This window comes from Anomalospiza imberbis, chromosome 13, assembly GCF_031753505.1.
Source record: "Anomalospiza imberbis isolate Cuckoo-Finch-1a 21T00152 chromosome 13, ASM3175350v1, whole genome shotgun sequence".
NCBI lineage: Eukaryota > Metazoa > Chordata > Aves > Passeriformes > Viduidae > Anomalospiza > Anomalospiza imberbis.
Window position 1 is genome coordinate 13,486,922 of NC_089693.1, and position 22,674 is coordinate 13,509,595.

A 22,674-nucleotide genomic window follows, 5' to 3' on the forward strand; every position below is an offset into this window, starting at 1 on the left:
CTCTGTAGCTGTTACCACATAATGAGATTGGAACTACTAATGAAAAATTGGAAAGTACAAACAGGGAGAGCTGCAGCCTCAGCAGGTTCCAGCAAAGTCAGTATTTGAGCTTCCCTCAGCTCTCAGACAGCTTTTAAATGTTTAGGCAGAGACCTGGGCAAGCAGTACCGAGCTACAAAGCTACGTCCAGTGGCAGCACCCGGGTGGGAGAAGGGCAGCAGGGCCTCAAACTCATGCAGCAATGCCAGGGATTTCTGCTTCCTGTAACCCACCCAGATTTGTGTTTGCTCTGTGCAGTCAGATCAGAGCAAAGCAGATGGGCTGAGGCTGGTCCCCACAAGTACTGAGTAATACTGGCTATAGCTTTGGATGACAAAACATTGCCCGCTTTTCTTTTAGGGAAAACATAGAGCAGCACCCACAATTTCACATTACAGATGATTTCCAGTTATCTTTGCATTAAAAGATCAGTCTTCAGTAATCATGTTTGAACTATTTCCTTACAAAGTAGTTACACCAAAATCTGTCATAGTTCATCTGTGCCGTTGTGGGGGTCTATAAATTAAATGAAAGTAAACCATCTCCAAGTAAGTAGTTGGATATTCTAAAATTATAGGAATATTCTAGCACTTATATTTTAAATCTTATTACAGAAAATGCATATTTGCAAAGGACAACACAATTTTTATTACCAGATGTCCAATGGATTTCACACTGTATTAGCAAGTTGTGGACAATTAACAAGATTATTCTATTCTTTGGCTTCAGACTTTAGCCTCCTTCACTCTGGAATACCAGTGTTTTAAGATTAGTATTTTGTATCTCAACGTAAGCAATAGAACTAAAACCAGTTAAGATCCTCTAAATTAAGTCACAAATCATTCCCAGCATTAAGTTGATATGAGCACAGAGAGGTCTGCAGGGAGTGACTTACTCAATACTATTCATAACACATGTTTTTATCACAAGCTTCCTTAGTCTGCATGTATAGATGGTGTGGATTTCCTGAAATTTTGATGTACACATTAAGAGTTTGATTTAGAGTAACTTTCAAAATGTTTACTTGCTTTGCTTAATATGATGGGAAACATTTTGATTTTAAGATTTTCTGAATAAGGCTCTAAATCTTTTACACTCTCAACCAAAAATGCCAATAGTCTTAGTCACTCATGTCGTGTAAAATACCTATGAGATGATGATCCTCAGGAGCAGCCCAAGACATTGCCTCCTTAGCAATATGTTCAGAAAGTCCCACCAGCTCCTGAGTAGTGCAGGAATTTCAAATATAGGCTCTGAGTATTTGTTCTATTGGTTGATCTGGTTATGCCTGTGAATGGCATATATCATGATGGAAGATTTATAAATGCTTGTGTAACATAGGAAAAAGGCTTCTGAGAAACAGGGAATCTCTGGGCCAGCACAGGCAAAGCTCCAATAACATGGCCAAGAAACTGCCAATTAGTTGTGGTTGCTAATCAACTGAATGATATTAGCTGTAGAACCTTTGCTAGAAAAATGTAGATAAGAAACAAGAATGCATCATAGAGCCTTTTTTAAAGGTAGGTATTTCTAAATATCTGCAAGATGTTATATCTTTCTTTATCACCTGCTCAATGCAAGAAAGAAATGGAGTGTTTCATGCTGGGATTTATAATCTCTGTGGACCGTACCATGGTATCAAAGATTAAGTCAGCTACCATCTGCTTCATTTTATGCAAAATGGATGTGGCCCTTGAACTTCTGGCAGTTTTCTAATTTAATCCTCCATGCAGATTTCTAACACTCCTGCTTTACAGGATATCCTATTATTCATCTCAGACAGTAAATTTTACTAGTCAAGGTCAACTATTTGTTGACCACGTAGACAGTGAGAGTGGCAGGGCAGAAAGGCTGCTACTCTGTTTTTCATAAAAACCCTAAAAGAATGCTCTGAAACAATGTGTATATGTATGTACACTTTTCACTATAATGACCCAGATTCATTCTTTACCACAAGATTTCTGCAAGTGGCACAGAAGTACTAGGTTTTACTCTTTTAAACTTTTTTCTTGAAAATACAAATCCTGTTAAAATTCAAGAATAAAGGCTGAGAAAGGTGATAATTCAAGAAGCCTGATGCAAACAAATATTTTAGGAAACTCAGCCAAGTCATTGCAGTAAACATTTTGATTTTGAGGAAAACTTGCAGAATCTGAGATCTTTCTCAGAGTATCATTGAAGTTCAATAATGTGCAAGTATAATTTTTCTGCATTGTCAATACCTTTTAAAAATCTTTGTTCAGTGGTTAGATTTTTTACATGTATCTTCAAGACAGCATTTTATTACATGAGGCTGAAGTAATACTTTGTAGTTACTATTAGAAAGAAACTTAAAAAGTTTCTATCTTCAAGGATTCCAGATTTGGTGGAATGCTGTGGTTCTCTGTTCAGAATGCACTGCAAATTAACACTGTATTTGTTACATTTCATGTGTGAAACATGCTATGACATTTCACTTTAAAAAATTCACTCTTGCTTAGTTTGCATTTATTAAAAACAAAGCATGGACTATTTTTCCAAAAGTCACATCTGGATCTGCCTGTAAAATATTTTATTTTTTAATTTTAAGATGTTGAAAGAGGAAGTATATCTCCAAAAAGGCATAATTCTTTTCAAAGTACATTTTGAAATTTTACTATTTATTACTAGGAAAGATAGAAATCAAGAATACCAATTGTACAAAGGTGAAATTAATTCACCTTTTGAACTCTCAATGTACACATATTTAGGATTTGATCCTCATAATCCTAAAGTTTATCGAATTCAGGGACCCATTCATATTCAGATAAAGGCTGTGATAGCAGGGATTTCTTATCTTCAAAGAAGGAGAGAATTCAGAATCTCAGTAGAAAGAAAACCTCCATACTGCTGATAAGAACCTGTAATGGTTTCCTTTGAAAACTGACACTATGAAGGATTCCTGTTCAGAGAAACCTGAGTGATATCTTTTAGTAATAATGTCTGGTCTTAGATGTCACACACTGCAAAATGCAAACATTTTGACAAGAGAGCATGCTAGAAGTTGGAACCTTCAGGAACTGCAGTGGGTACAGTAGCAGACTGAACTAGAGCAGTAGCATCCTGGAAGTGGCAGTCTAAACAGAGCTCCCATGGTTACCAGCATTTTCCATTTGTTGTCATTTCACTCTCATCAGAGAGACATTTATGTCACAGTACTACTGATAAAGGAGTCTGTGGCACGCCTGCAATAGTGACTCCAGGTTTGAAGGACTGATGGCTTTTCAGAGACATTCCTAGTTTAGCTCCTTATGATGGATTTTGGCATGATGCCAAGACTTTAATTTTGCATTGCATTAACTAAAATCCAACCAAATAAAAAGAGCAAAGTATTAACGATTGTACACATAAGGGCCCTCTTCTTTATGCAATATTTTGGCAGGATGCTTATTTTTCAGACTATTATCTTCACCAACAAGATAAATTCTAAGGCTCAGGTAGGTCCAGGTGCATATTTACTGTCACATCTCTCAAAAGCTGTTAGTCTATTGTCCCTTTGTTAAATGTTAAGTCAAGAAGTCTGTAAATGCCATGGGGCATGGAATGTGTAGAAACTGTCTTCAGGACAAGAAAGAGATTATGTGCTTCCTATGTGTTACCTGGTACATTCTGGAGCTGGAAAGGATGCAACAGAAAGCATTTGGGAAATTTTAAAGGAGACTGTATAATTTTTCTCAAATGTTATTCTGGTGCTATCTCATTCACTTCCAAATTGTGCAGTTTTGACCTTCGAAATTTTCCCCAAGTTCCTTCCAAGAAATGTTTGAGCCCACAGGACAATTTTGAAGATGTATGTCTTCAAAACTTACTAACTGAACTTACTTTGAAGGGGAACAAGGCTGGCAAACACAACAGAGAAGTTATTTTTCCCCTATAATGATTTAGCCTTTGATGCATAGACAGATGGTCATGATCTCGTCCTCCTCCACCCATGGATTTTTCTAAAATGACACCCAAGTTTTTCTTGGCAGCAGTTAGAAAGTCTGGCAAACAGCTCACTTCAGCTCCAATTATATTGACCACATTAATGCAGAAGATCAGCAAATGAAATGTTCCATATTCATTTGGAAGAGATGAACTAGAATTTGCAATGAAATAAAATAAACATGAATTAGAAACAAATGCCAGCTACTTACCTCCACCCTTATATTTAAGGATTTCCTGTGGCATGTTTTTTTTACAGAACAAATGCTTCTTAAGGCAGTAGCACTTAATAGAGTTAGATTTCTGAGAATGTCTTCATGGATAGAATAAAACCACTTGCTCTGAGTGTTTTAAGGAATATTAGAGAATAACACTTTCCCTCCATTCTCCAGGGACACCAGCTCTTCAGATGAATGTTATCCCTAGATTTAATATCAAAGCTTTTTGCACTTCTCTGTTCCTGTCACAAACTCTCTGGAGCACGGGAAAAGCAACGAGGAATGTGACTAATTCCCACTCGAAGGCTTCTAGCTGAATGTTTTTTTCAAGGGAGTACCTACCATCCAAGATACATTTCTTTAGCAAGGCAAAGATGAGGAAACCATGCTGGCAATTCTTTTTACATGCAGTTACAAGTTAACTTCTTGCTGGTACTGTGTGCTGTCACAACTGCAGGTTACCTCCTGCCTGCTTGTAACTGCTGGTCAGGTTAGTCCTCCTCTACCAGTATATGGGCCATCAAAAAGAGCTTTACCTATGGCAGCTAAATAACATGGACAAGGTGTATCTGAAGACAATTATATTGTAATTATTTATTCACAATCTCTTTAGAAGGGACAGTAGGTAGAGCTGTGTAATATGTGCTATACACATACATATTTTTAAATATAAAGAAATCTCATTTATAAAAATCCTGTTTTTTTAACAAAACTTTAAATACTAACAAGTTACATCTGTGAAGATATCTTGTGATGATAATTTGTTAATTCCACCCAGACCATCTCTGAGTCTGATTCATTGACATGAATAATATAAAATTAATTGTACTTAAGGTGTTCACAGTTCCGAGCTATCTAAAATAAGTTTATAATTCTTAGATACTAAATTATCAAAACCTTCTGATCATTCCACTTAGCAGGAAAAATCTTGTGCTTGTGTAACTATGTTTATAAGAATTGGATCTGGGCAATTGTATACTAATTCCCAGCATTATATTTACACACACTAAAGCAAGTTTATGAATGAAATCTCTTCTTTCAGGTCTCTGAATATTTTAAGGAAATGTTCAATATTGAATCACAGACAACAGGATTTGAAATGCCATCTTAAACCTCAAGCACATCCAGTCCTACTTTTTCATCAGTTCTTATCTTTGCCATAAATCACACCCTCCTCTGCTGTAAATATTCATTACACAGCTGCAGTTCCTCCTTTAAGCTTGCTAGCACAGCTGGAGCTGGAGCATGCAGACCAGATGGCCAGTCACACCCCTACTTCCTATTGTCTGCAAAACACAAGAACTATTGCCAATAATCTCTGCTTCTGGGCCCATATCTTGTGTGTTTTAACCACTTTTAACCACTAACCATTCTTCCCTCAGTTAAAAACTGGCCTGTATCACACATTCAACACCATCATACTTCCTTAAGGGCTTTTTCTACTCTTTTATTAGCATCCTCAACCCCTTTTTTGTTCCTTTTGTTTTTACTCATTATAAAATTTTACTTCTAAAACACAGGCTTTGTCACCTGGTTTAGCCATATTGTGCAATGGAATTCTGTTGTGCATTAACTCCAGTATTTATCTACTTCAGCAAAAAAGCAAAAAAAAAATCAGCTTTTTTTTTTTTTTTGCTCCAAACTTGACACATCGTTTCCACAATAACATATGCATAATAAAATTATATATCTGTATATATTAAGAGCAAATTAATGAGGAGTTAGAGAAAGCACCAGACTTACAGTAGGAAACAGGTTTGGCAGTTCCTCTACAGCAGTTTGTGGAAGTGTGGCCATCAGCTTGAGTCAACTGTCAAGACTCCTCAAGGAGAATAGTGGTAACAGCAGCTTGTAAAAGAAATGGATGAAAAAGCTTGCTATACTGGAAAGATAACTAATGAGATCATTTTTCTGGTGATAGAGGGAATCTAGGTCTTGGTATATTAATGCCTCAGTAACATTATACTGAAAGGGCTGGCTAAATATATACGCAGGTTTTATTAAGGCTTTAACATTTGAAATTGACAATACTTACCATTAGTTCCAATGATATTGAAACAATATTTGAAATTACTAATTATTTGTTTGTTTGTGTGGGTGTTTGGGGTTTTGTGCAGTTTTTTGTTTGTTTTTGTTTTTAATTACTGTCATCTGAAAGGGGTTTGAAAAGCATAAATAAAAAAAAAACTCAAAAAACCAATCTGCTCACCTTGGGAAGTATAACATCAAAATCTCTAGTTTTATTCATCAACCTTTTTAAGTGAGCCATTTTGATGGCAAATATTTTGTTAAGCAAGTACACTTCTCCTAGTCAGTACAGCTTTCTCCACAAATATTATGAGGTCTCTCTACAGATATGTTTAACTCCATGTGTGCAAGTTTTATTATGAAGTCTCTCTACAGATATGTTTAACTCCATGTGTGCAAGTTTTATTGCTAATAATCTAGCCACAATTCATGAGTCCAGCCTTTCTGCTGTACCTGTTGTTCTATTTTCACAAGTATAAACCCAGTCCCCCAGTCATTTTAAAGTATCAATCATTTTCAAGTGCAACTGTTACTAATCCCTGTGCTCAGCAGTTCTTTCTTTTTGAACTATTCCATTTGAAGGGAAGCCAAACATTTCTCTATGGGTAGCTTTTGAAAAGGGGGGAAATATTCCAACACATTTGAATGGCACTTAATGTCCAGCAATTAGGGGGAGAAAACAGAGTCTGAGGAAGCTGAATTTTAAACTGTTTATTTGGAACATAGAAAGACAAAGAATGTTTTCAACCAAAATACTCATGATCTTTCTCATTCTTTAAAATTACCTTTTCATAAACCAGTAATGCCTACAAGCTTGGTGCAGTAAACAGCAGATAGTGTTTGTCCTCAGAACATTTGAAAAAGTGAACCCACTTCTAATTCTAAAGAGAATCTACTCAGCAACATCTCTCTGCTGTGAAATTCCTGCAGCTTTCTTGACTTGCTTGAGTTAGCAACACCTGCCAGTTAAAGATGAGAGAGGGGGATGTGCCAGTGGGGAGAGATGCTGGCAGACAATCCTGCCAGTTCAAGGCAGCTCCCTCTGTCGCCTCTGCTGCTCACTGGGGAATGGAGAGGGAGAGATGCAATCTCTCATTTAGGGCAAGTACAGGATGGTAACATGTAGTTAGCCCAATTCTTTTAAGACTCCTCCTCAAACACACAGGATAAACATGAAACACTATTTGGTTTGATTTTTGGTCTCTCATTTGCACTGTTAGGTTTTAACAGCTCTAACAGCTTCGTTCTCTCAGTGGTCATGAGCCCTTGCCTTCTTCAATCAATTCCAGTTTCAAAGTAAAAGGCATAAACCATGATGACTGCATTAAGGAAGGTAGTCTAATTACAGAATCACAGAATAGTTGAGGTTACACCTAATTAGTGTCGTGAGTTATACTTAAATTCTAGAGTCAAATATTCCTGCTCAAGGGGCAACAGCTAAAGCAAGTTGTTCAGGGCCATGTCTCCAAGACTGGAGACTCCACAAGCACTCTCAAAAACCTATTCCAGCATTCAGTCACCCTCAAGGTGTTTTCTTATGTTTAGATGGAATTTAACATGTTTCAGTTTATGCTTATTGCCTCTTGTCCTGTCATGAGCACCACTGAGGAAAGTCTGGTCATGCTCTGCTTAGAAAAAAAGGAAAAATATATTCCTAATAATTTTAAAGTGTAGTTGTTTAGTGGCACCTGGAAATCCAATCTACCTCCAAAATGATACAAACATAGGTATGAAATGATGTTGTAAGCCTTCAGTCATGATTACAGGAAACATCTTCATGCTCACTATCCTGAGCACTGTTTAGTAGTGTCTGTAGTGTATCAACAACTCATAAAGAGCAGCATGAAAGACAGCATGGGCCCTGGGAGGAACCTTCTCATAGCCAGGATAGAGGCATTCCTTAGTGCAAGATCTGCAAGAAATCTTGTTCAATAGGTACATAATTCTTTGCTGTAGCAAGTTGCTGCTCAGTGGGGAGGCAAGAGGAATTGGAAGACTACTACAAATTATCTGCTAGTTGTAGTTATGTTTAGGCTATAACAGATGTCAGCAGCCTGGGAAATGCTCTAGTCCTTTCTACTTACCAGTAAGACTGGGGTCACCCTCACCACTGTTCCCAAGGGTGCTGTAGTTGCTTCCCCCATTAAGACTGGCCTCTGTAGTTGGGGAGCTGTTGCATCCTGTTTCCCTCATTCTGTCCTCACTGTCAGCCCTGTGTCTGCCCTTTCCTTACTGACTGAGAAGCACAAAATTCAGAAACACAGAAAATCTGTCCTTTTGAACTAGTTAGCTAAACTCAGTGAGATGTGATTTTTAAGCCATAGCTTTATTTTACCTTTATATGACATAAAGAGAAGGTATGTGTAGAGAAGACGGGAGAATATTTACATGCAAATTCCATTCCCCTGTTACATTGTTACTCCGGAACAGCCTTTGGATATATTTCACTGTTCTATAAGATACCCAGGATCATTCTCCTCCTTTTGTAATATTTGGTGAGTCATTTATGAACTTTCTGATACATGGTGTCCCAAATGCTCATAAGCTTTTGAAGATCCTTCAAAAGTGATAAATTGTCTTATAGCTGCCTCCAGAATGTGACAGAATCAATTTCCTTGATTTCTCCTGCTTTTGTGTCTGTGGATGTCTTTAGGAAGCTCATTAAACTAGAGCTGTATCTAAATCTATAGTAAAGAGACTGTACTCAATAAACACTTGAGATATCTGTTGAAGAGAAGTACTGGTTTAATGAATAATATTTTTAACAATTATTTTAAATATGTCTTTTCAAATACCTTGTGTTGTAGTTAACATGTGTATGTAGATAAATATGTATTTAAATAATTGACAAGTGCAGCTACATTTTCATGTATAAGTAATCTGCCACAAAAATTTTCATTTAATGATGAAGACTAAACAATTCTAAGAACTAAAATCCATTGTAATCACAACACACTATGAAAGAAAAAGGAAAAACCACTCTAACGTAGAAGTATGAGAAGATGACAATAGTTATCTTTATATACACAAAATATGGATTATTTTCACATCCTCTCATGCACACATATAAAACCTTCTATAGTGCCTAAAGCTTTAAACATGTTCAGGCTGTGAATTCTGACAGCCTTCCTGCACACAGTGATAGCTGTTGAGTCCAGCAGTGGCTGAAAGCAGAGGGAGTCCTGTCTACATCAAAATGTTCACCTGTTAGAAATACTGTGTGCTAATACTGAATGTATACTCCAGTGCAAACTTGGTGTCAGAGCCAAGAGGGCAGCCAGTACAGCTCTAGAGACCATTCATGAAATGCTTTCTGATGCTGAGACAGCTTGGCCTTGTGCTTCTTGAAGCTTCTCACTGCACAGAAAAATACTCTAGTTTGATTATTATAGAAACTTACATGGTTGGTAGTCGTGTATCAAGTGTAGTGTGCCTTTCTGTACAGATTACTAGAAAGATGCAAAAACCACTGGAAATAACGTCTCAGAGATAATCATAGTCTTGCTCAATGTGGGTTGAAATTACAAATTCTTCTGTAACTGGTGCCTCTAGAAGCAAATGACAGACAGGTAACCTTAAATAAAGTGGGCAACAGTGGGAGCCAGTTTGTCAGTTCTTGAAGAGCTAACAGATATCATTAAGAAAATTAAATCCTACAATACAGGAAATATGTCTCTGAATGATTAGCTTCAAAAATGGAAAATATTTTTGCTCAGTGCCTCATCTGTTTCATGTCAAACTTCATTGACTTTGTAAAATGTATTCAGCATTGTGAATTGTTCCATGATTAAATTTGTATACAATATTTATTTTGTTACACTGATAAAAGTTCAGTGAGTGGGGTCTTTTGTTCTGCAGAATTAAACTATAACTTTACAGTGATTCTTAATGTAGTATCTCTAAAGAAACAACTCCTTTTAATCTTCACAGAATACATACATCATGCCCATAGGAATAATTCATAAAAATAAATCACACTGACACATTCCATGATATTTTGTAAGACCCTGCAGGGTGGCAGTGGCAGCAGCCACTTTTATTTAGCATGTGTCTATTCCCCCAAAAGCTTTGTGTCCTACTTTTAATTTGGCTTTACATCATACTAAACAATCTCTCAAATATAGAAAAAAAATATTTAAATGAGGTGTAGGACAGAATCTCTTTAAATATTTGTGTATCACATAACAATAATGAGGGGGTTTTAGATTAACATTATTTGCTTTTCTAAATGAAGGTAGTATAACCCTAGTGGTAAAATGTATAAATTATCTAAGATTTTGCTTGAGGTACATCTAGCCTATAATCCAAAATTAAAATACAGTCTTACAGGTATGTAGAATGTTACCCAGTTCTAGTTTTAAATGTCAAATTACATAAAATCTTTATTATGTTTCATTTGAAGATCTTCTAGTTTGGTTCTTTTTGGCAAGCCTTTAAGGGAGGTTATTGTCTACTCTTATGTTACATGTGAGGCAGCTGAGATAAAGAAAATTAAACTGACCTATATAAGTTACTTGATTATTGACTGAGTTGAAAGCCCAAAAAGAAAATCATAGCTTCCCTGAAGAGAAACCTAAAACTTTCAGATGGCTCAGGAGGGCAAGATTCTGTTGCAGGTCTTCTATTTGTGTTGCTAAAATGTTTCCCTCAACATTAAAAATAGGATCAAATTTCATAATATTTAAAATTGTGAAGTAGAAGGCAGTTTTCAAAATTATTTATACAACAGTATCCTTTCAGAAACCTTAAACTCAGTCTGACACTGAAAAAAATTTGCAAACTGTACAATAATTCTTGCCTCCCAGAGATAAAAGTATGTTCTGAACTTCAGCTTGGGCTTAGCAACCCCTCAATTTTCAGTTCTGAGCCAGTACCCTGATAGCAATGCAGCTGCTTAGGTCTCTAGTAACCATCACTTCAATCACTATCAGCAACGAATGTAAACTTGGGAATTGCCTTGAGCTATATGATCAATTTAAATTTTCCGTGCAGTTTGAAAAAGAGGGGATTAATACAAAATAATGTTAAAAGAAAAATCTCTTGACTTTGAAATAACCATTTTTCTTAGAGAACATAATGAAAAATTTCCACATGTAATATGAATTGTTTTGACAGGCTGTGACATTTCTGCTGGAAATAGTTCTGAAGGGATACTGGATGGGCTATACTTTGGTCCTCTTTGAAGCCAATTGCTTCATATCCTTTGACTTCAATCAGAACAGTATTATGGCAAGTACCTTTTATAACTGCTTTATTCTGTTTTTTTGTTTACAGAAGATAAATTTCTGCATTGCACTACCAGTTTATCTGTTTGTCTTTCTAATAACTTTTAAATGTATTTTCCAATTTTAATTCAGTATAACAGAGGATACTCTGTTATATACTCTGTTATATACTCTGTTATATACTTGTCTCCAAGATAGTAAATCTTTACAAGTTTTATGAACATAATAATTTGAGTAGAAGACCCTGAGCCCTACTAATGCAGAGGGACACTAACCTTTAACCATTTGGCTTGGTCTGCCTGACAACCAAGAGTCAACAGCTTGCATGTTGCAGCAAACTAACCATGATACCCTGGGCTAATCACAGTATGTTCCACATTGTAAAACCTCAACTTTACAACTAAAGGTGATATAGGGAATGTAAAATGACTGACTAAAAGCTCAAACTTGGCACTTACAGCTTTCAATGGCAATATATTGATGCTGTATTTGATGGAGAACAATCACAAGTCTTCACCACCAAGACTTGGATCTCCTTTAATGACTTTCAAAGAGTCTTCCTCATGGACTGTAATTACCCTATTGACAGTATTAAAAAGTTTCACTACTTGATGACACTTTTGTCATGATTTCTATAAATATGGCTACTGAGTAGTTAAAATTATTCAACATGAACCAAAGAAATTAATGAAGCATGAGCTCTCAATAACCACTAAAAACAACAATCAAATGCAACTTCTTGCTTGAGAAATTATTAATTTTCTTATTGGCAACAAGGGGAATATGTCAGGTACAGGATTACTGTGCTCGTGCCTGATTTTTACATACTTCCCTGAGTGTCCTGTAGTGGCTAATGATTGATCTTTCTCATTAGTCTGGAAATGATGCAGTACCAGGAACAGGCACTGGGCCAAACCCATTTCTACTCTCCAGAATCCCACTGAATAGTCAGTGCACTGAGAACATATGAGGGACTAAACAGCAAAGAGTAAACACTCTACTGGGCTGTTAGTTTGGAAATTGGCTACTGGGATAGGTGGACCTTTGTTCTGAGCAGCCTGGTTTTCTTATGTTCCCTATTCTTATAAGCTGTCGAAACTTGATTTAAGGTTGTATTTCATTCAGAAGCCTCTTTGCTATAAGCCAGCTCCCCAGGACCTGCAGCTGTGGTAGAATTATGGCTCTGGAGGTCATAACTACTACTGTATAAGCACAGAAGAACAGAGAGCATAAATATGCTGTTTAGAAAGTAAACTGCTCTTCAAAAAAGAAAGTTAAATCTCAAAAATTCACTTTCTTTGCAGTGTCCTTTAGCTCTAGACTTGAGACCTGTATAGAACAACCCTCTACATGGTATAACATTCACATTTTCCATGTTTGTTTCTAGTTTAAGAGCAGACTAATAAAATTTCTGATGGGCATAATTTTGAATGGGACACTGTACTGTTCTGTAGCATCTGGAAACTAGGTACTTGCAATAAGTATCTGAATGTGACAATGTCAAAATCATGTGAATGCATAAGAGTTCATCTGCATATGATGAAAGAGGGGTTCAGGTGAAATAATACAAACTAGTTCATCAAAAGAATGGGTACTATTCTTGAAGTCATCTGGCCTTGAATATTTGCATATCTGTCATGGATACATTTTATGGTCAAAATATCAATATGCTGTGTACAGTAATCCTATCACATTATTATTTCTGACACTGGTTTTGGTTGTTTGGGTTTTTTTTTTTCCTCTAAGAAAGAATAACCACGATAATCAAGTATCTTCAGTAAATGAGACAACTCCCCCAGATTTTCCTGTGTTAAGCACAATATAAGGGAAAACTATGGGGGACAAGATACATTTTATGAAGTTTAATCTTTAATGATTAATGCAAAAAGTACACTAAATGTAATCAATCAATAGTTCTCTGGGCAGAGCACTTGCAATACTGTCTCTTATTTCTAACAAATATTTATGTTAATTACAATGAAATTATAAATATGTATGACAAGGAGACTACCTACAATTGCATTCCCAAATGAAAATTAATCTGATGTATTCAGCAGATATTGTTGGAAACAATAATATTGATAATATATGAGGAGGGAAATACTTTAGTATTAGCCATTGTCATCATACAAGAATCCACCTATGATGTGGCTGCAACAATATTCAAAATAAAACCTCAACTCTGACCTTTGTTTTTCTTCCTAAAGCCTTAAAAAATTCCATATTATCACTCTACTGACTTAAGAAACAAAGTTTCTTTCAGTGTAGTTTGAAGTGTAGTTCTATATGTGGTTGGTATAAAGAGTTCCTACTATTTTTCAATGTTCTAATTTTCCTCTGTAAATGTAGTCCTCTCTGCTATCCATTAGTTCCCCAAAGTGCATCATCTGATGGTCCATTAGCTGCGTGAAGAACAGAAACTCTTCCCGTCAGTGCCAAGCAGGGAATTCGTTTTGGGTATGAATCTCATGCATGAGGGACCCATCTGGGACTGGCTGATGAATGGCTGTAGTCAGACTTCAGTTAAATTCTTCCAAGCAATTTGAGAATATAAAACATTATCTATGGGTTATATGGCTTTTGCTTGCATTAAAGCAATTATTTCCTGGTTCCTGTGAAACTTTGGAGATGGGGAAATGTTCAAAAAGTTCTGTGTAAAACAGATGGATGATTCCACTTCCTGTGGCAGGCAGAATACCAGAATTTTATCTGCCAGAAGGGAACTAAAGTTACCTTCCCCTGGGTTTGCACCCCGGGTTCTTTGGTCACTAACAAGGACTGACCTTACCTACTCCTTTCTTCAGTAGATGCACTATTAGTCTCCTGTTTTCCTCTCCTTCAGTCCTTGTTTCCATTACATGCATGAATGTGATCTAATTTTCCTTGGCTGAAATTAGTAAGTGAATTTGTGATTTATTAAGAAAGCTCATCCATCCGCATGAACACAGTGTGCAAGTGATTTCTCCAGGAAACAAGGCTAAAAGTGGTGATACTCACATTTTATCCTTTCTGCAAATTAGCTCTATTCTGACTACCTAGCCAACATTGTTCAGTGTGAGAACTTACTAGTGGAAGATGCTTTGCCCCAATGGCTTTCACCAGTAATGATCGTCCTAGAGGTATTTCAAAACTGTTCACGTTGAACTGTGTGATGTGATCATCACAAAAAATGTGTAGTGAAAGGCATATAGTTCACATAGGAAACTTCAAACATTGTATTATTTCCTCACTGAAAATAAGTCTCCTTTTTATCTCAGTTACAGGATTCTTTGTTGTAATCAGTGTTTTCTGAGTTTATAAATGGGTTCTCTTAAAATGAAGTAGTTCAAAGCGCTGCAGCTGCCCAGCCCCTGGACTGGTTTTGCCAGCAGTCTGTCCCTCTGGCAGCGGGGCCGCTCGGTAGGACTGGCTGGCTGCGACACCACGGCACGGTGCCGGTGGTCACCTCCTGGCAGCGGTAGGCATGGCCATGCTGAGAGCTCCTGCACACAAAGGTTGAGATAGGCTGAAAAAACCCAGCTTTCTCCAGGGATATCAATCTGCTTTCAATGTAATGAATGCTTTAATTAAACATCTTAACACGTTTCTATTAAGCTTTAGATCATACTGATTTTTAAAGCCACCTTTAAAGACAATGTAATTTAATTTTATTAAGCTTGTGTAAATCTCTCGTGACTACTTACTTCTCTGTAAGTAGCAAAGTACTGTAAAAGTAAGAAAACATTATGTTGCTTTTAGCATAAACTTGTTGATTGTTTTTAGGTAATTTAAGAAATATTGGCTTAAACAAAACGAGTACCCAAGCCAGCTCCTGTGTGAATTGGATTTAACGTCATTTATTTATTTATTTAAACTGCTTATTTCTTCACTGGTGGTGTTCAGGTTCGTTTCTTGAGCTAGGGGAAGATGAGGAGCGTTCCAGGCGCACATGGCCGCGAGCTGCACCGCACTCGTACGGAGCCCTCGGCTGGTGTGTAACTCCCGCGGGAAGCGCGGAGTGCAGGGCTTGGAGCGGCAGCAGGGGATACGGGGAATCAGCCTTTCCCCCCGGCCGAACCGTTTGGAGTTCTGCTGCCCCGCCAGCCTCTCAGTGGCAGCCAAGCCGGCAGGCGCAGGGCAGCGGGGACGGGACGGGACGGGACGGGACGGGACGGGACGGGACAGAACCGGGCAGAGCGCGGCGCTGCTACCCACGCGGCTCTCGCGAAGGCCCGCGGCCGGCGCAGCGTGCACAGTCGCAGCCGGCCTGCCCCCGGCCTGGGCGGGACGGGACGGGGCTGGGCTCCCCGGGATTTCGTAACCGGCCCCGGGGAGGGCTCAGCCGGCCCGTCCCGCCCCGGGACCTGCGGCGAGGAGCGGCCCCCCGACCCTCCCCCGCGGCCGCCGCTCCCCTCCCCCGGCCGGCGGAAGGACAAATAGTCCTCTCCGCATTGTTCGGCCCCGCACAACTTCGGGCCGCTCTCGGCTGGCGGGTGGAGGGGCGGCCCCCGCGGAGGGGCGACAGGCCAGCGGCCGGGCGGGCACGGTCACGGTCGCTCCGGTCGCCCGCGGCGGCCGCCCCGCGGCAGCGGGACTCGGGGCGGCGCCGGGGGCGGGCTGCGCTCGGCGCGCCCGGGGCTCTGCCGCGGGGCTCTCGCTGCCCGAGGGGCCGCTGGAGGGGCAGCTCCCGCCGGCCTCGGTCCCGCCGCCCGCCCCCGGGCTCTGTGGTCGCGGGACGGCTGGCGGGTGGCCCCGCTGTGTCCGGCCCGGTTCTGCTGCGGGCAGCGGGACCAGGAGGAACCATTTCTGATGGGGCCCTCGCGCCGCGATTTCTCCTTTCAGGCGCCTTCTTTTCTTAACCTCCTTCCCCCAGACAACTTTTGTAGGAATTCTTCTTGAGAGGAGGTCCCTTAACGGTGAGCTAAAGCTTTTACTCACCCCCTGCTCAACCACAAACACTTTGTCAGCGGCAGAAAACAAGTGAAGTGTAGCTGTCAGTGCCCCACAGAAACGGGTTTTGACTTAACAATAGTCATTCTGAATATTTTCTCTCTGGTCACCTCCTAAGTAGTACTGTTTGGCGATGGGCTTCACCACTGTAGCCTCTTGCAAATGTTCTAAATCTTTCTGATTGTAGAATATGTTACATAATATATATGTTATATAATTTTAATTACCGCGAGGTAAATATAGCAGGCAGCAAATTCGGTTATCTGTAAGATGGGCTGTACTGATAACAGCAAGCACTGCGTAATCATGAGGCTTGGGCATAGGTACACAGCTCTATGCTCTTTCGTAGGATACTTTTCCAGTCCGTTTTAAAGGAAAAGACGTAGGAAGAACAGAATGCCTCTCCAAGAACTTCATCCAAAAGTTTCATGCATTGCAACAGAAATATTTTAATTTTCTATTGGCTCAAGTCAGCTTCCAGGTGAAGGAACACATCAGTGAGAAAATGGAATTGCTTTTTCCATCCTACTGCAGGAAACAATGTTGTTATCTCCTCATTGCTGACTCCAAATGAGCATTGCTCTCTGTACAGGGAAGTTTACTGGAAGCAGTAGAAACAATTCAGTGGTTTAGGTGAGGGCAGGAATTTGTTGTAAGAAACCAAACAAGAACAACCACAAACTGGAGTAAAGAAGAAGGTTTGCTGGCTTTTCTTCAGGGCTATGGATTTGCTGAGCAATAGCATTTATCATTACTAAATTGTTGGCTGTGGATGCAAGCTGACTACATACATGCTTGATTTAAAGGAGCCATTCCAGTGAAAACTCCATCCTTGGTCAAGTGCTCTGTTGGGGATCACCCTAGGAGTTTGTACAGTTTGGGTGGTGATGATGAATTAATTCAGCATCTGTAAATTTGAGAATAAATAAGCCAAAAGGAGACATGCAAGCTTAATGATTCTATTCACACAGGCATGATACATTAAATAGTAATACGGAATACATTTTCTCACATCCCTGAATGCACAACAGCTGTCTGCTGTATCAAATATTTTTCCTTTAAGGAGTGGGTGGAAAGTAATTCATAAAGGCTGTGAAAAGTGCATATGAGTGTGATTATTTTCAGGGAGTTGTGCTCAAGTGATTTGGGTTTTATATTCCTCTTAATTTTTTTATTATGTTCTGTATGTAATTCTTCATTTTCATGGTCACGTTGAAGCATGTGGAAGAACGCTGCCATCGCCATCTGGCAAGTAGCAATTCCCTGATAGCTCTGGTTGGTCGCTGACCATATTGATGTTGGTAGCTCAGCTGTCAGGGCAGTTACCATAAAGATTTACTGTTGTATTTTGTGTTTGTCAGCATCTGGAGTTCACTGATGGCTTTGTGTGCAGAGTTTACCTTCCTATTACTTGCACTACTCCATGACAGACCAAAGACTTCTCTAAGGGAAGGGTATTTATCTACAACACTGATACTTTTCATGATAGAAAATTCATTGATGAAAATATTTTTGGGAAAGCATCTACAGGAATACAGTCCTGATTGCTGGAGTCCTAGCTTGTGAAATCACCAGCAAAATTATTAGTGGTTATGATTGCTCCTGTATTTTCCTTCTATCCATCTGTATTGTTGCTCCCTACATAGTGAAGACCTTTTATTTTTAATGAAGTGAAAGAAAAGAGGGTGTAACAGTAACAAAAGGGGGTAGCATTTTAGCTGCTACATAATGTACAAGAAAGGTACAGTCATGTCACAGAACGGTTGGAAGTTTTTGATTTTTGTATGATTTATATACTATACTTAATGCATTTGCACATGTGCGAGGAAAGAACTGTATCTAGGAGTTGCAGCAGGAATGAGACTGAAAGTATTTTCTTTCTTGCAAATAGGAAACCATTGTACCTGTTTGAACCAGGTTTCAGACACTGGTTTCTTCAGATCCTTTAAAATGTTTATAGTATAAACTGCCTTGGGTTTGGTTTTCTTCCTTTTTAATGTTGACAACATTGGGTTTTGTTTTATTTTCTGTATATGGCTATGACAGAATAAGGATATGAAATGTGTTTTTAAAAAACTCTTCACAGTGAACAGGAATAATTTATAGGGCGTGGCAGAGCTGAAAGGATTCTAAGTAACACCTTGAGCATGGAGTTGGAGATCCTGAAAGACAGTATTGCATAGACATAGAACATCGTGGCTTAACGTTTTAAGTGTACACGTTAGTTTCCTTATCAGTGTTACATGATAAGGGGTTAAAAACTGAGTACATTAAAGATTCCAAATCTCACAAATGTGGAAGAATATGTTCAGTACCCAGGAAACATTAGGTTAATTATCTTTTGAATTTTACTGTAACAAAGAATGTGATAGTTACTGATCTTCCACAGCAGTTTTAGTTGAGCTGTCTGCAGAAGTATGTTCTGAAATTTCTGGCTTGGCCAGCTCACTACATTTTGTGTTCCCCAGCAATCTTCTTTAGGTCAGACCCACAGTATTTTGGGTCACAGCATACCTTCCCTGAGGCCTTGTGTACTTGCTAAATTGTCTGGCATAATTTATGGGAAGTTCATTTATGTTCTGATAATTTTTCTCTAAGTGCCTTGAAGCTTTTCTGAGAGGACCGCCAAGCATGGAGGTGTAACACAGAAGAATGGCTGCTACAATGTGACTTTTGGCAATGAGCATGTTTACTTGGCATCTGCACGAAAAAATGACATGTCATTGTGGAACAAATAAAACAGTTTATGGTATTTTGTGTAACTTTAAACCCTTGCCATGGATTATGTGTCTATATCATCTTCCACTCAAGGCTTCTAGCTGCAAATAAAAGCCTATAAATGTGAACCTTAAAATCTGATGTCAGAGGGCGAATAGAAAGTATTTGTATTAACAAAGAATCTATAATTATCTATGTCTGAACAAAAATAAGTTATAATTTTAATCCGGTTACACATCAGTACAAATAATTGTTAGCATTATTACTTCCACTTTCTTTACATGTAGCAAGCTTTCTAATCAATGCTTATCATGGTTGCAGCTGTACTGACTGGTACTGAGTGCCACTACTGGTTAAAAGTAGCACTTCCAGAGAAACAATATCTTCTCAGTAGGTATATAGGGGATCTTGTAATAAAAATATGTTAAAGAATGTTGGTCATGAAATGTATAATGATCTGTGTCAATGGGCACTTCCCTCTAAAATGTAGTATTATTTATACTTCAAAGAGAAAAAGTACATACTTATATCCCTCAGGGGCACAGAGAATGGAAGTCATTGTGTTGGTATTTTAATACAAATTGCTTCCTGCATTTCTAAGTGGCAAATATATGAATATTCATAGAATCACGAGGCCAAATGATCATCCAGCACAAGGCATGTAAGGGAGAAAAACGGAGGAGCATCTCCAGAATCTCCAGTTTGTCTTTGCCTGGGGGTGGTAAGTTTGTTACCACATTTCCGTTCCTCCGGAAGATGTCACAGTCAGGGCCTGGGTGGGAAGAGTTGATTTGAAAGGGAAGGGTGTGTGGCTGGAGAGCCCTCGGTACAGCCTGCTGCTTTCCAGAGCTGGGGCACTGCCAAGCAGCAGCCTGTGAGGGATGCGAGCTCCTGCACACTGCGTGCCCTTCCTCACTGCACTTACCGGCTCCCTGGTGCCTTTTAGGTTCTCCGAGAATTTAGTATCCTTTTTCATTGTCCCTGTTTCGTAAATACCCTTGATCCAAAAGAACAATATGCCAGTAGCTGCACAGATTATTGCTTTACAATTCTCACTTTCGGAGAGAATGGTAGCTGGCCCTCGGTAGCTGGGGTCAGAAAAGAGCAGGACCAGGCCCAGGTGGTGGCAAGTAGGTGCCACCTGGGGGCTCTGCAGGCTCGAGAGACGGGTGTGCGACGGAGCACCGGCATCGCACCGGCACCGCTCCGCTCGGTGTCGGGGAGAGGCGTGCGCTTGCCTTAGGCTGGTACGCTGGTGTGTGGGGTGGCTTTACAGACACGAAATAAACTTCCCGGCAGGACAGGCTGGCAGTGCGGTTTTGTGAGAAGGAGAAGGAGCACAAAAGAGTGATTTGTCTGTAGCAGTGGCAGGACCCAAATGAGGGCGCAGGTTCTTCGCACGCTGCTTCCCATTCCTGCACGGAAGCCGTTGGGCTGGTTCAACTTGAGCATCACCTGTTTCAGAGAGCTGCAGAGTTTTTTGAACGTGTGTTCTTGTAGTAACAGCCATGTTCTTGTGCTTTGACACGTTACGGTTTTAATGGTATGTATTTAAGAGGAAGCTGTTAATGAATGCTTAAAGATTTATGTAATTTATATGCCATTTTATTTTAAGCAGTAAGACTGTGTATTGATATATTGAAAGTATTGAAGCATATTTTAGGGTATGTGAATTCAGGGTGAGTGCGATAATGTCTTTTGGGGCACGTGCATTGCCGGCAGTGCTGCATGTCGAGGTTTGCTGTCGGTTTGGCTGAGTTGGGGAGCGGTGGGGAGGGGTCTGTTCCCTCGGGGTGCGTGTTTCCCTGAGCGGCCCGAGGGCACCCGCTTCTCCCCATCTGCTGGGGCGTCCGGGGGCGAGGCGGGTGCCGGGGCGGCTCCCGGGGGTGTCTGTGGATCCCCGCCCGCCCCGGCCGGGAGCGGCGCGGCGCGACAAGGGTTAAGGCGGCGGCGCTCGACGCGGAGGGATACGGAGCCGGAGCCGTGAACGTGGTGCTGAGGCTCTGTAAGCAAAAAAATGTCCGCCTGAGGGAACCCACAAGTTCCTTCCAGCGGGGGGGGAGCGCTCGGCTCGTCGCCTCCCACCCAGCCCGCGGCCCGCACGCCGCCGCCGGCCCGGTCCTGGTCACCGGAGCATACAGGGGCAGCGGGTAAGTGCGGGCGGCCGCGAGAAGTTGGGAGAGAGCGGCGGGGGGAGGGAAGCGGCGGCCGGGCGCTCGCAGGGGCAGAGGCGGCGGTGAGGGGACGGGGCCGCGGGCGCGCGGGAGGGAGTGGGGCTGCCCGGGGCGGCGGCGGGGAGACCGCGGGGGAGGCGGAGGCTCCGCCGGGGAACCCGAGGGGCGGCAGCCGGGGCCGGCCGCGCGGGTGGCGGGGCGGGCGGGCGTGCGGGGTCTCCGGGCCGCGGACCGCGGGCAGGAGCGAATCCCCGCGGGCGGCGCTCGGCGGCTGCCCGTGCTCATAAAGGACCGGGCGGCTCCGAAACTTGCCGGGGCACGGGGCCGCGGCGGCTCCCCCGCGGCGCCCGCCGGCACAAGGGAAGGCGCGGGCCCCTCCCGTCCCCGCCGCCGCACGCGCATTCCAGCTCCCCCCCCCCGCCACCCTCCCGCCGGTGGCGCGCGCGCCCGGTCCCGCGTGTGCGCGTGCGGCGCGCGGGGGCGGCTCCCGGCCCGCCGCGGTCCCGAGCGTGGAGCGGCGGCCGCGGCCCCCGGTGGGTGGGTCGGGAGAGAGGGGGAGGGGGAGCCGGCACCGGCGGTGGGCGATAATGCCGGGGCAGAGATGGCTCTGCTGAGGCCCGTCCGGCCCCGCTCGTCAGCCCCATTGTTGCGGGGACAGTGAGTCACTTAATCTCTCGCTAATTCTCCGGACCTCGCCGGGCCGCGGCTGTTTATTTGCTTTCTCTTGCCTGGGGGGGACTTAATTCCTGTCGGCCGCCCTTCTGCGGCGTGACCGTGCCTTGCTCGAGGCTGGGAGAGAAGTGGAATGAGGGAGAGGAGGGAGCCTGAGGAAACTTGAAGAGAGTTGGTTAGTTCGGGGAAGCTGCTGCTGCCGGTTCCCTCAGCCCGCCCGGCCGAGCGAGGCTCCCCCGGGAGTCTCCACCCCGCCCCAGCGGTGCAGGTACCAGAGGCCCCTCTTGGCCGGGGCCGGGTTCGCGCCGTGAAGTGCCGCCTGTGCCTCTCTCCCTGTGCTCTAGAAAGGTGATCGGAGGAGCGGAGGAAGATGAATTCCCAGCAGCAGAGGATGGCCGCTATAGGAACTGACAAGGAATTGAGCGACTTGCTGGACTTCAGTGCGGTAGGATATTCTCTGAGGTCTTCTCATGACTTCTCCGTGGTCGTGCGAAGTCAGGAGCAGGGGCAGCAGCGTGCAGGGCTTGGCTGGGTCTGCCTCAGCCAAGTTGGACACCTGAACTTTGATGTAATGTCTAGACTTCCAGATTTAATACTGTAATACCAGCTGGGTCAATTGGTTTAACTGGTTAAAATCAGGCTGACCCAGTGGTGGCATAATCTAATAATTAACGTTGGTTAAGCCGGTGTGTGGCACTGGTACCTTGGCTTCTGGGTGTATTTTTTTTT

General features: G+C 41.7%; 1 protein-coding gene and 1 long non-coding RNA gene across 9 annotated transcripts in view; one reads left to right on the forward strand and one right to left on the reverse strand.

Annotated features, from left to right (window-relative positions):
- Window positions 1-16,295: 16,295 nt before the first annotated feature.
- LOC137481995 (uncharacterized) lies at window positions 16,296-20,959 on the reverse strand. The gene is made up of 2 exons (XR_011003825.1): window positions 20,025-20,959; window positions 16,296-17,288 (listed from the first exon to the last, which is right to left on the reverse strand). It is a non-coding gene; the product is annotated as an uncharacterized lncRNA (long non-coding RNA).
- A 154-nt stretch (window positions 20,960-21,113) lies between these two features.
- TCF12 (transcription factor 12) overlaps window positions 21,114-22,674 on the forward strand; it is a 162,312-nt gene continuing 160,751 nt past the window's right edge. For 3 of the 8 annotated variants that reach the window (XM_068204050.1, XM_068204049.1, XM_068204053.1), the window contains exons 1-2: window positions 21,114-21,249; window positions 22,290-22,390. In XM_068204050.1, the coding sequence (XP_068060151.1) occupies window positions 22,316-22,390 (75 nt within the window). In that variant the 5' untranslated portion in view covers window positions 21,114-21,249; window positions 22,290-22,315. Of the gene's footprint in view, window positions 21,250-21,782; window positions 21,931-22,289; window positions 22,391-22,674 lie in introns of those variants that run through there. The other 5 variants (XM_068204046.1, XM_068204051.1, XM_068204052.1 and 2 more) reach the window with 3 other exon arrangements.